General features: G+C 47.1%; 1 protein-coding gene across 2 annotated transcripts in view; it reads left to right on the top strand.

The window, feature by feature from the left end:
- Nucleotides 1-11157, top strand: part of MARCHF3 (membrane associated ring-CH-type finger 3) — a 163304-nt gene extending 152147 nt beyond the window's left edge. The window contains exons 5-6 of one of the 2 annotated variants that reach the window (XM_055431264.2): nucleotides 2088-2297; nucleotides 8413-11157. In XM_055431264.2, the coding sequence (XP_055287239.1) occupies nucleotides 2088-2297; nucleotides 8413-8571 (369 nt within the window). In that variant the 3' untranslated portion in view covers nucleotides 8572-11157. The remainder of the gene's footprint in view (nucleotides 1-2087; nucleotides 2298-8412) is intronic. The other variant, XM_055431263.2, reaches the window with a different exon arrangement.
- Nucleotides 11158-14255: the final 3098 nt, after the last annotated feature.

The raw sequence follows: 14255 nt of genomic DNA, 5'->3' as shown, positions 1-14255 counted from the left end.
GGAACTTGATCCCCCATGCCACAACCAAAGGTTGTGCATGCCATAACTAAGACCTGGCACAGCCAAATAAGTTTAATTAATTAATTTCAAAACTGGGTTGTCACTGGAAAAGGGTAATTTAGGCATTTGGGGTCCTTGACTATTTGCCTCAGGCAAACATTCAAGGAAAGTCTGCTCCTTCCTTGAATAGCAAACTGCCTTCTGTCCCTCTGACCTTCCACCTCTTGGGCTCACTCTTGAGGCTTCTGCTGGCCTATTCACAGCTCTTTCCTCAGTTCCCTCGCCCTCTTTGCAGCTCCCATGTCTTCCGGGTCTGCCCTTGAGTATAGCCTTCCTTCCCTCCAGTCTCCGCTGTCATGATCCCTTCCCTCCCACCAATGGTTTTGTAGGAATCACTGTGCTGGCCCCTTGAGGTAACTTCTCAGCAGCCCACAGCACTGCTGCCCCCTGAGAAGATGTGGAAGACAGTCAGCCAGCATCTCTCCCACCTCAGCTGACTCCTTCCCTGGATTCCTTGGCCTCTGTCATTGCTAGATGGGGTGGTGAGATGAGAAATTACTTGGGCATGTTTCCATGCTTAATCTGAAGGAAAGCAACCTGGCCTTGTTACCAGTATGAACTGACACCAATACATAAGCATGACTTTTCCTAGATGGATTATGGAAAACATCTCAGCAGACATTCAGCGATTCCCCAGGTGAGAGGACAGCCTTGTTCCTGTCCTGTAGGAATGTTCATCTCTAGTCTTTCAACAAGCTGATGTTTTCCCCACCCTTTTTAGAATTGATTCAGTCAAGATGGTAGCACAATTAAGATGTCAGAAAGTGAAAGTGAAGTCACTCAGTCGTGTCCAGCTCTTTGCAGCCCCGTGGACTGTAGCCTACCAGGCTTCTCCGTCCATGGGATTTTCCAAGCAAGAGTACTGGAGTGGGTTGCCATTTCCTTCTCCAGGGGATCTTCCTGACCCAGGCATCGAACCTGGGTCTCCCACATTGTAGGCAGACTCTTTACTGTCTAAGCCACTAGGGAAGTCTAAGATGTCAGAGACAGTCCTAAGTAGGAGATCCAGGCTCCTAAAATATAAGGGAAGGGGAATTATGGAGTTCATGGAGTAAAAGTGATTCTCCTTCCCCAAGACCACCGTCAGTGACTGACTAGGACTCACAAGACCCAGAAAAGCTCTTAATGGTTACAATGAATGACAACAGAGGGATCCCAATTAAAATCAACAGAGGCAGAAGGTGCTGGGGCAAAGTCCAGGAGGAACTAGGCACAAGCTCCCAGATGTCCCTTCCCAGCAATATCACACAGATATCCCTAATTTTTATAGCAGTAATTTATAACAACATGTGCAAGGCATTATCAACCATGGATGCTCACCCGAACCTTGGTGTCCAGGGCGTTTATTAGGGTCAGTCACATAAGATATGCAGTGCCCGCGTGAAAGACCTCAGCTACTCAGACTCCAGCCCCTGGAGCAAAAATAGGTATTTAGCATAAATCACACCGTTGGCATAAACTATCTGCTTACCCTGGCACCATGTGGCCCAAGGCCTCAGGCATACAAAAACACTCTTATCAGGCACATTATTACAAGGACTCGGAGCTCTTTTCGTAGGAGCCAACCTTAAAAAAACAGGTCTTGGAAATGTGCAGGATTTGAGCAATGTGGGCGCAACATGGGCATGCCAAGTTAACCCTTTCCTGCACACATTCCCAGGGTCAAGACACAGGAAAGCTCTGGCACACTACAGCACTTCCTGCACCTCAATTACCTTTCAAAGATAACATTCTCTCTGTCTTCCCCATAGGGTCATTGTGATTCATAATAATCATTGAACTCTTTTCAAAACCAGCAGGACATCTACAGCAAGGATGCTTTTATTATTATTACTATTATCATCATCACTACTATTGATGGGACAGGGCTGGGAATGAGCCCTTACTGCTTCTATGTGATCTCAGAACAGGTCAGAGGTGCCATTTCCAGATGCTGAAGACAAATACAACATCAGAGTAGCATGTCTCCACGCTTCCCTGGTGTTTAACCTTGTCCCTGCTTTTCTCTGTCTCCCTTGCCCTGGCAGTGGCTCAGAAACCCAGGTCCCCAGCACGAGAAGCGGACTCTGTTTGGAGACATGGTGTGCTTCTTGTTCATCACCCCGCTGGCCACCATCTCGGGCTGGCTCTGCCTGCGGGGCGCTGTGGACCACCTGCACTTTAGCAGTCGGCTCGAAGCCGTCGGACTGATTGCACTCACTGTTGCACTCTTCACTATTTACCTCTTTTGGACACTAGTAAGTATGGCCTGGGGCCTGGGGATTGCAGCCGGTGGGAGCTGGCAGCACCCGGCTGGCATGGCTTTCCCTCTTGTCTGTAGCTCATCTCACCCGCCTGGGAGCACACAGACCTTTAAGTGCTGGCAATAGTGATTCGGGGTGTGTGTGTGCGTGTGTGTGTGTGTACATTTTTGTGCACTGCTGGGAAGAGCAGATGAAGCAAAGAAAAAGCCACAGTGTCTGAGAGTTCATCAGTCAAAGGCATACACCCTGGGCATTCCTCCCCTCTCACAGCCAAGCACTCCTCTGTGAGCAGGCCTGGCATCTTCTTTCCCTTGTTCATGCTCCTCACTTTTGCCAGGATTGTAGTATATGATGTACGTGATGAATGACGTGCTTGGCCACTGTTGCTGTTGCTGCCCGCACAGATCATGAATCCTCCTGCTGGTTATTTTCTCCTTTTGTCCTGACAAGGCCTAAAGTCTTTGTTGGACGAGGAGATGCACTTCGCCTGCTGATTATTCTGGGCTGGGACATTGATTCTTCTGCCCATAAAACCACTAATTCATCTAGCTGAGAAGCTGCCACTAAAGAAAAACCATTTCCCAATAAGTGTTCCTGCTGGATAGAAGGAAAAAAATTTTAACCCTCTCTGGCTTTTTATTGTTTTAATTAACCTCGTGCTTGTTTGGGTACCAGTTGGCAGCGCCCACAAAGAGGGGGCATCATTTGCTCTCTTGACGCTTCCCTGTGAGACCTGCAGGGAAGAATGTCATAGTCTTCTGGAAGGTTTTCAGAAACCGGGCCCCCCTGCTTCCCGGCATGTGCCTGCTCATCTCTAATCTGAGCACGCTCTGTTGTTATTCAAAATGTATTTCCTGTCGAGGCTGTCCCATTCCCATCTCTGCAGCACAGTGTCAGCATATGAAGCTTACAGTGCTCACACCTGCTCCCTTACCTATATCCCAAGCCCTGTGCCACCAGTTGCCATCCCTACCAGCTGACCACAGCCCCCTGCTCACTGCCCTTCCCTCTTGTCCAGCTCTGTGCCTCCTAGGTGAGAGTTTCAGATGCTAAGTGGCGGATGCATTTCAGTCTCAGTAAAAGGGGCATGACTTGAGCCTGGGTAAATAGGGAGTGTTTTGGTGCTTGAAACTTTATGGGAGTCTTCTGGTTAAGGGAGGCATTCATTTTCCCAGCCCAATAAAGCCCTCAACCAAAACTTTTATTGTCTCCTCTAAACATCTACACTTCTAAACTGTGTCTTGATTCACTGTGAATCAAGCAATCAGACTGACTCAGAAGCTGCAGGGACAGTGTCGTGGGAAGAGGATTAGAAATAAGAAGCTAAATTGTCTGTCCATGACTGTCTCAAAGTCCTGCACCACCTTGGAAAAGTCATTTCACTTCTCCGAGCCTCAGTGTCCTCATCTGTAAAGTAGGGATGAGAGTCATACCCATCCTACCAGCTTCTCCTGGCCTTAGGAGATCGATGTGAAAGCGTATGTGGGAGAGCACTTTGGAAAACAATTAAGTGTAAGTTTTACCATGTTTAGAAGTTTACTAGTCTCTCATTTTTCTTGTACAAGTTCCTAAGATGAAGGTTGAATGAAGATGTAGTCTTAAACGCTGGACATTCAAATTAAGTTAAGGCCTTTTTGAAAATCCTTACCTAACAGGAAAGAAAAAAAGAAAAGAGGAGGGAGTGGGCAAAAAGAAGGAAATAAAAAAAGAGATTACCTAGAGAAAAATGGATGTTATCCTGTTTCATCTCTCATCTCAGGTGAAAGGAAGGTTTGGGTGGGAAAGGCACCTGGAGTGGCTCTTTCGGGGGACTGATGACCTACTTCACTCCAGAAATGCTGCCAAGAGGCAATTCTGTGTAGTAAAAAAAACAGCACATGCCTTCAGAATCCAAAGGCTTGGGTTTAAACCCAAGATTTAGCATCCGAATAGCTGTGTAACTTCAAACAGGGTCCCTAACCTCTCTGATCATCCTTCTCCTTATGCACAGACTTGAGGAAACGACCGCTGACCCCTGGGTCAACTATTGTGAGGATGAGGTGGGATAATGTCAGGAACATCCATCAGGACACTCAGCAGAGGCATGGGCTCTCTTCCCCCAGCGGCTGTGCCCCCCCATCTCACACTCTCCCTCCCTCCTCTATAAAACAAAGAGCAACTGGAGGGAAATTCGGGCGTCTCTCCCCTTTCGTGTGAAAAACTCGCAGCGGCCACAGCTCAGCGATAGGTTACTCAATCTAGACTAACTCCTTCCCAGATAAATGCTGTACTGAGCGGGCCTGGCACGAGCTGTAATTCAGAAGCTGACAGCACTTGGAAACTGCCCTCCGGCAGAAACCCATTGTAAACAAGCTGTCAGACTTAAGGAGAATATGCTGTGAAAATGTCTTAGATAAACAAACACGGTGTCAGTCCCAGCCCGGCTCTCCCCGGAAGAACCTTCCCAGAAGGGCCTCGCCAGCGCTGTCAGAGGGACCGGCGCCCGCGCTGCTCACGCTCGCCTGAAGGTCTATTTGGAGCTCAGTGCCTCCACCGGGGCCCAGGCTCGACAGACTCAGGGAGTTCTGCCTTCTGGAATCCGCTGCTCTGACACACAGGTGTCTGACACCCAGGAGGCCAAGACCTCGGTCACCTCCACCCTGACAGCTGGAGGGAAGAGGTGCCCCAGAAACATCACTGTGCATGCCACAAACCATTTGAAGTCCATGGACAGACACAAGTAGGTGAGAACTGAGTCCACGTGAAGAGTTCAGAAAGTGTCCACATAGGGTCTGCATTAGCCCAGTGTAGCAGTGCCTACAGGCAGTGACCACCCCACCCAGGAGGTACCACCATCTACTGAGTCTCGGTGGCAACTGATTAAATCACCAGACGAAAGCAATGAATGATCCAGCCCTTCTGGCTGACTCCCAGTCCCACGGGTCAGTCATTTAAATTCTCTTTACAGAGGGGAAAGCTTGAATAGAATGCTGTCCTGGCAAGGCTCACGGTGGGTTCAGACACACTGAGGGTATCTGGCGAGACCCAGTGTGGCTGACTGAGTCCCTCACCGCCCTCTTGTCTTCCACAGGACCATCACAGATCAGAGGTCAGGCCCCATTCTGGGAAGACAACTTCCACAGCCCTGGCCTCATCGATATGCTTCAGTCACACCACGAACTCCAAAGAGAAAGGGCAGAATCAAAATTCCTAATGAGATTTCCCAAGTCATGCCATGACTTTACAGCAAACATTCAGCCGCAGCTAGTCACCTCGCTTGGGGAGCTATTGTTTAGTTTCTAAGTCGAGTCTGACTCTTTTGTGACCTCATGGACTGTAGCCCACCAGGCTCTTCTGTCCATAGGATTTCCCAGGCAGGAATACTGGAACAGGTTACCATTTCCTCCTCCAGGGGATCTTCTCGACCCAGGGATCAAACCCATGTCTCCTGCATCGGCAGGCAAATTCTTTACCGCTGAGTCACCAGGGAAGCCTCTCGGGGAGAGTTTATGCTAATATGTGCCAGCCCTCTGTGTGCCGTGCACATGACTGCAACTCTGTACAGACCTTGCCCGTGACCGGAGGTTAATAAATAGCCTTTGGATGAAAAAAATGAAGACATGTCAAGAAACCCATCCCATAAAGAGTAGTTTTTAGAATAGTGGCCCTGGGCTCTTTCTTCCTCCTCTTTCTTTAAAACCTCAGAAATTTAATAAATATCTAAATGAAGTTCCCAGTGTTACAACTGCCATAGCTTCTTTTTTTCCTTTACGTTGTTTATTTTTTTTTCCTCACTGCCTCTTTGTTTCTCTAAATCAAACCTGTCTTATTCTTCTTCTGTTCCACTGATGGGAGGGAGTGTCTTGGCGCTCTTAGAGACTAGAGCCAGAACTACCCAGGGCAACTGCAGACTCATGATCCCTGTGCTCTGCACCTACCTTCATTATCTCTGACGCAGCATCATCTTCACATGATGCTTTCTTATTGATTGAATTCGCCTGCAGACCGTGGTGGTGAGCAACAATTAAGATAGATGAATGCGTAGTAAGGTCTCATTTGTTTGTCTGAACAAGTGGGTCTTATTTTTGTACTTCCCAGCCAAGGAACTGGGAGACCTGGTAAGGCAGGGACTCCCTGCGTTCCTTGAAGCAGTGCTTCTCAGGCTTGACGGTACATGCGAATCACCTGGGGATCTTGTTAAAATGCACGCTCTGATTCCCTATGTCTGGGTGGAGCCCACAATTGTTATATTCTAACAAGCTCCCAGGTGGTGCATCCTTCATGGCCACACTGAGAGCAAGGCTTTAGAGGAAATTAGCCCAACCTCTCTTTTTCTATTTCCCCCCACCTTCCTGTATCTAAGAATGAGTGTTGCAAAATTATCTTCTTTTCAGATTTAACCCACCAGAAATAACAGGCCAGGAACACTAACATGTGGCAATGGCACTGTGCAGCGTGCTTTTTATGCATTATCTCTGATATCATTATTCACATTTTACAAACGAGGCATCCCACGGGCTGCTTCCTACTGCGCTCAGCTGCCGCGGCGCCTGCACTTACTGAGCACGCGCAGTTCATTACCATCCCGACGGAGGGACTAGATTTCAAATCCACCTTTCTTGTAATATTTCCAGATTTCTTGAAATGACCCCGTTCTTCATTAGTACTTGTCTGATTCCTACCCCTTCCCTGCCCTTTGCCCTAATGAGCACGTTTTCCAGCCTGCCTCTTACATTCATGAGTAGCACCAGGCAGCAGCAGGACAGAACAGATACAAGAGAATCAAGCTTTAAAAAACGAAAAAGAAGAAAAAAAAAAAAACAAACCTCTGATCCACTCTGGCATGTTCAGAGCCTTTTGGAGAAAAGCACATCTGTGTGAGTTTAAAAGCTTATATTTTCATACTGAAATCTCTCTGGCATTCTGTCTGTGGTATCTGCTTTCTACCCGAAGAAATTTGAGTGAGTGGCCTTGGATTTCATGATCCTTCTGTGAAGATAGGCCCTTTCTGATCAAGAGCCTGCATTCTCTTCCAGAAACACTGAGCTCAAACCATAGGGTCAGTCCACTTTGGCCAACAGGGACCCTGTACTAGGGTCAGCATGACTTATCTACCCCAGGTGGTTAAACAGTCTGTACCTTGAATAATTTGTCATCCTGAGGTCATGGGTGCCTTCCTCCCCAGCACTTACCTAGCCATCTAGATATACTCAAACTAGAACCTATACTTCCACTTTTAAAGGCAGTTTATACATCTTCAGAAGAATCAATTCTTTGAATTTCCTGGGAAAATTGATAAACGCTTTTCTCCAGTCTTCTCCAAAGCAAGCCATAGAAGCAAGCAAGCATCTCATTCGAGTATATTTACACAAGAAGCAAGCACTTTGAGGGTACAGTTATGTCACAGTTGATGATGCGTCTACTGCTCGTGCTGTCGTGTTTTGTGAAGAGAGGCCTAGGTCTAAAAGCAGTGTTGCAGTTAAAGGTACAGGGTATTTATTCACTCGTCCGTTTGCTCAGTGAGCTTAACCGAGCAGCTCCCTAAGCACCAGGCACTGTGACAGGTGCCGAGCATGCGAGGATGAATACAGCAGAAGCCCCTGCCCTCAATAAGATGCTTCTGGGGCAGGGAGAGGGAGAAACAAGGGCAGTGGTGTACAGGGCACTGATGCCATGCTGAGGTGGGTACAGGTGCTGGCTCAGGAAGAACTCATCAGGGGAGTGGGTGCCCATGCTGAAGCTTCTCCACCGGAAGCCGTGGAGCTGAGGGCAAAGGGGATCACTCACAGGGGCTGCCAAGCACAGTGGTGCAGGTTGTCCGTATCACAGTACGAAGGGTGCCCTTGTCATACTGTGAATGGGGTCCTTGGAGTTGTGCAGTGTCCAACCTACAGAAGGGTGTGTGAAGCCCTCGCATCCCTCTCATTTAACAGAGAGAAACTCGATGACCAAAAGAGCACGCTGCCTAGTCCCACAGCTGCGTGAAGACCTGCTAGAGCAGTTTTGCCCCAGGCTCTTGCCCGGCTGTACTGATGTTTGGAACTGTTTTAAATGGCGCAGAGGTTGTTTGAATTGATAACCAGCTTCCGTTACCTGAAACCTTCTCTTGTTTTTCCTCTCCCGACCCCAGGTGTCGTTTAGGTACCACTGTCGATTGTACAATGAATGGCGTCGGACCAATCAGAGGGTGATTCTCCTCATTCCAAAGTCTGTCAACATCCCTTCTAACCAGCAGTCCTTGCTGGGCCTCCACTCTGTCAAGAGGAACTCAAAGGAGACAATTGTCTGATGTTTGTGTGTTTGGTTGGTTGGTTGATTTGTTGTTTGGGGTTTGGAAGTTTCTGCACTGGGGACATGCACTGAGCCACTCCCAAACCCTTCCTCAAGCCTGTGGGTCGAAGAACATCCAGAGCCATGTAATCACATCGCCCTGACCAACGGACTCCGCCCGAAGAAAGCGAATGCTCTTTGACTTCAAATCATGGATGCTGCAATCATATGATATTTGCTAAGCTGCCAAACATGTTTATTTAGCAGATACTGTATGGGATTTTCTGAACACCTCTTTCACGTATGAGGAAGGTTGTCCTGCTAAGGATGCAATTCAGTTATTCCTTTTTTATTACTATTTCAAATATAAATATATATATATATTAAACTTAGATGATAATCAAAATTGAAAAGCCAATGTTAAAACTGGTTTCCTGGTTTGGATGGGTTTTGTTTGGGTTCATTGGTTTGTTTCCCAGTTTTTAACTGTAGATTCTTTGGGGTAATTTGATAGCTTGAGTGATCTTTTCCATCTCTTCCAAGTCCCTTACTCAAAGGGACAGCATAACTGCAGGACAAGTCATATTTGAAGGATGTTTTGTACTAAAATCCATTTAATTATTCAGTTTTTAAAGAAGAAAAAAAAAAAGGCGTGACAACTCTCCCCACAGTGAACTGTTTATTTAAACTTCATTAAGGAGGAAAACAATTTATGGTGAGAAGCACGCTCCTTTCAACTTGTTTGGTACTGACAGCTGATAGAAGCTATTTTCTAATAATAAATACCCAGTGTGTGAAAGACAAACCCCACTGATGGCTATACTACTTTTTTTAATCATAAAACTTGTGAGGTTTCCAAAGTAGATATGAAAAAGGAAAGATAAAGAGAAGGGAGAGCAAAAAGGTTGGTGTTCTGACTCCCGTTTCACTTACTGCAGGTCTTATTTCTGCATTCACAATGAATTGGAGGATCATTAGACATTTCTAGGAACTCTGGACCTGTTTTGCATCTCAATTAGCACTCCCATTGCTCTGCTGAATTTCTAGCTTGACAGGTAGATGTAGCAAAAAAAAGCCTGTCCGAGAAGTCTAAGACCCCTTTGTCTGATTTCCGTAAAAAGAGCCTCATGAAGTGCCTTCCCCCAACCATAAGCCAATTCTGTCACAGGCTGAAATAGGCTTCCTCTAAGGACTCCCTCTTTTATCCATCACAGTGTAAAAGGTCTATACTTTCCCTGCATTTGGGTGTCCACTGAAGCCAGGGAGCAGACGTGCATCTGGGGTTAGGCACTTGCTCACAGGGGCACTCAGGCTCCCATCCGCCCACTCACCCACATGACCTGAAGAGAAGGTGGAGCCCAGCCTTGGGGGAACGCTTAAAATATGGATTTCTAGAACATGACCCACACTGTGACTATCACTTCAGTGTCCGCCTCGTGCTCCAGGAAGTGCAAAGGAACAGGCAGGAGGGTAACAATTTTGTCTGCAGACTGATCAAGCCACGCAGGTGTCGCCTTTGTCTGCCAAGCCCTCCGTTCACAGACCGCTCCCTGTGCTGCCTGGGGAGGGAAACAGCTGTACTGCTTTCCACTGCAAAACTCAGATGTGCTTTATGGCTTGTGACAATAGATTTCCTCCCCACCACGCTTCACTTCGACACTTCAATTCCAGTAATATACGTCTCAGCCCTTCTGTTTACTCAGCCTTGCTCACCCCCTTGGGCTGTCATGAGCTGCACCGCCACCAGCCGTTTCTTAATTGACCTTTTTAAAATGCTGGACACCACTGGCTGCACGCAGCTGTCACACATTAAATTTCCAGAGCCAAGAGTCCAACTTGGTAGCTTGCAAACTGCATCCCTGTACCATCCTTGATAAACTACGTCCACCCAGCCTGGGTCCCCGAGCTGTCAGGTGAACCAGTGACAGCTCTCAACTGAGTGGCACAAACACTCCTGAGAGGAATTTTTCCTTTCTGTGTTTTCCGTGAATTAAGGAAGAAGCAGCAGATTGCCGGGATTGTTTCCTGTTGAAGTTGACTGCAGAAAATTCCTGCTGTCTTGGTTCATGAGATACAATGAAGCCAAACAGCAAAGGCAGGCAGGTTCCAGCAGCTTGCTGGGGCTTCTGGACCAGGGAAGGTTGGCAAGGTGGTACTGTGCCTGGGCCACGCCCCTTCCCTATATGGGCATCTCCACCCTGGGAAATTAAATAGAGTTCATGTGTGAGGAGTGGGCTGCACGTGGGGTGGTGGCCAGGACACCTTACCAGCTGAGAGAAGCATCATTGCCTCCCTACCCAGTCTCCCCTGTGAGAGACTGATCTCCCTCAGCACCAAGGCCCGTCTGGGATTCTGAAAGTTCTTGGAAGACACTTCATCCCCTCTTGGCCCTTTAACCCTGAGATCGTTCAAGGCAGGAGAGTCCAGGAAACTGCAGCATAAGCACGAGACACCAGCCAAGAGGACAGAGGCAGTGGGAGCTTTGGCCCAGGCTCTGCATCTGTCACCAAGCCACACTGCATCTTCTAAAGCTGAGTGTACTCCTAACCGGCGTGAAGGCGCTGTCTGGGTTACCAGTGGCCCTGCCAGCCTTGTATTGCACTCTCTCTCTGCTTCTTTCTTTTTGAAACAGGAAAAGGCACAGGCAGGTAAAGGATCCTGCTGGCTCACTGCTTCCCTCCTCTGACCCCTTACGCGTCCTCTCTCGGCGCCCCTTGCGGTATCCTCTCCTTGAGAATCTTAGAGAAAAATGTGTGTCACAACAGCGATGCCAGAGGGGAAAGGAACAACGGAAACAAGTCCAGGGCACTCTTGCCGTCCTCATGTGTCGTCACCAGCGTGCTGATGCTGCTTCTCCCCTGGGGAAGGACAGGAACACGGAGCGTGCACCCGAATCCTCCAGCTCCTCAGAGCACTGAGCAGGAGCTCAGATGAGCTGTAAAACTCAATTAGGGAGACATAAGTAGCTTGACTTAGAAGTTGCCTGTAATTGTCTTTCATGTACAAGTCTCCCTCCCTGGACCCCCAGTGTATATGGGTGGGCTAGCAACTCATCTGAGGATGCCGAAAAGCCAAAGAATATGGAAGTGAATGGGGCAGCCCAGCTACCTGCACTGGGGTCCCAGCCAGCTGGAGACTCCCTCCCCTTGGACTTCTCTTGGCACCCCCTGGGTCTGCCTAGCCCCAAAGCTCCATGCAGCTCACAGAAAGGCCTGGCGTGCACAAAACCCCTGTCTTCATCCTGTCCTCTCAGGAAGAGTCCCCAGGCTGGAAGACCCTAAGGAGGAAGGGAAGGGAATAGGCACATGTTCCCTCTCGTTTCATCCAGTGTCTTCCCAGAAGCTCCCGGCAGACCAGCCGTAGGGTGGGCAGAGCTCAGGCTGGAACAGATTTACAGGTTATGATTCTGAAGCCTTAAGTGGGATGGGAAGTGGGCCAGCGGGTGGGGACAGCGTCCAGGATTATTTTAGGTTGAGATGTTGGGACCAGGACAGACCTGGCTGGACACCATCTCTCCCAGCCAAGCACATGCAGGATCTCGCAGGCTGCAGGCCAGAGGCTTCATGCTACGAAGGCTGCAGTCATGAGAAATCAGCTCTAGATAATGATGACCCGGGAAATTGCAGACCCTGTCCAAAATGTGTCATTTCTATTATGTCCCATGATCTACCTTTTCTGACTTTATGAAAGTCTTCCTGTCGAGGAGCTGGCTTTGGGCCACTCTGCCTTTCCCTCACTATTGAGTTGCTCTGGGGTGAGCCTGACTCTTTGCTTCTTGGTGAGACAGAGAGGGAAAGGACCCCTATGAGTCTGTCACCCTGGTTTGCAGTGTACCAGCGGTGGGTTATGGGCAAGGGTCCCCCGCTTTGTAGGGCTCAGTTTTTGCATCTATAAATGGGGATAACACCTACCTCAGACAGTCCTTATAGGATTTTTAAGGCACCCAGTAGGCAGCTCTGGAATGAACATCAGCACCCTTCCTTCACCTTCCTTCTGTTCGTTGTTGCTAACTTCTGGCTGATTGCCTGGGTTTTAGCACCTTTGATCCATGATTTGAAGAACCATAAAGAGTTTTAAAGCCTTTTCAAAAAGACGAGGGATTAAAAAAAAAAAAAGACGAGGGATTAATTTTAAATAACACATATTTATCCAGCACACTGTGCTTGGGAGTACAAAGAATTGTGAGAGATCCTCCTGGAGGCTGAAATGACTGACTTGATTGAGATCTCTGAATCACACGTGGATTTCAATTATCTTAGCATTTCCTGATACTGGAGCCTATGGCTAATTAAGAATTCATCACAGATGAAAAATGTGCCAGTTCTGGATCTCACGCTCCAGAGGAAAACAAATATAGTCCATCAGTTGTCTGTGTTCCCAGAAATGAGGGACTCGTGAGTCAGTGAGCTCATATATCCAGTGCCTTCTTAGAGGTTCTGAATTCCATGCACAAAGACAGCAAAAGGAGATGGCTCAGGAAGTTATAACTCCTTTTGAAAAATTCTTTCTTTTTTGGATACACTTTGCACCTACTGGGCCATAGTTACCATCAAGGAAATGAATAGATGGACCTATAAGAGGTTTTATTTTATCTCATTTGTGGGCGCCAGGTACAAAGAATTGAGTTATTCATATATTTTAGTCCATGACACAGTTTCTGTCACCATGAGCCAATATAGGTCCCTATTCTATTTTATTCCACAAATGTGTACAGTGTCAAGCAGTTCCCACAAGCCATGCACTGTTCAGCACTTTGAAAATTACCTCCTTTAATCCTTACAACAACCTCATTCTTTGTTACCTAACAAACAACCCTCTAATTTAGTGATCTCAACCTCATGAGTTTTGTACTATGGGTCATCTTATTTACATTTTAGAAGTCCTTTCTCTTTCTAAAATCACAGAGGTAGTCTCCCACATTTTCTTCCTTTATCTTTATGGTTTTATAGATCAGCTTTAGGTGTTCCACTGATCTAGAGTTCCTCTGCATTTGACATAAGGATCCAACTTTATCTCCCTAAGGTAGGTGGTTCCCATCACCATCTTCTAAACAGTCTCCCTTTCTTCATTCACCTGTGGTGTCACCTGGATGGTGTATCCTCTTCATATAAACATTATCTGGTTTTGCATACTCAGTTTACGACTCTAACCCTTCTGTCTGTTCCCTTGTTACCTCATTGTTTTTCTTACTAATGGCTTCATAATGTGCCTCATTATCTACTGGAAATAGCAGTTCCTCCCCAGTCCCCCACCAACCTCACTCTATTTTTCAAAACTGACTTAGTTACTTGGGAACAGGCTTTTTATTCTTGTGTATACGTTTTAGAATAATGTTGTGAAGTCATTTTAAAAGTCTTGATGGACTTGTGATCAGAATTGTAGTGAATTTACACAATTTCATGAAAATGACAACCTTTACAAATCTTTACATTTTTTAGCCAATCTCATATGATAATCATAACATAACACCATTTATTCAGCCATTCTTTTCACCCTGAAAATAGAGTTCTAAATGTTGTCAGTAAATTCTTGCGCATCCTTTGTTAAATTTCTAAGTAGTTTACAGTTGTGTTGGTATGGTACTATAAGCGATGTCTGATTTTCTAATTTCTCATTGGTTGAGTTCAGTTCAGTTCAGTCGCTCAGTCGTGTCCGACTCTTTGCAACCCCATGAATCACAGCACACCAGGCCTCCCTGTCCAT

This window comes from Moschus berezovskii, chromosome 8 (genome assembly GCF_049115385.1).
Source record: "Moschus berezovskii isolate FMDL1 chromosome 8, NW_MosBer_1.0, whole genome shotgun sequence".
NCBI lineage: Eukaryota > Metazoa > Chordata > Mammalia > Artiodactyla > Moschidae > Moschus > Moschus berezovskii.
The sequence above is the reverse complement of the archived record's forward strand: the minus strand, read 5'-3'. Positions and strand labels throughout refer to the sequence as shown.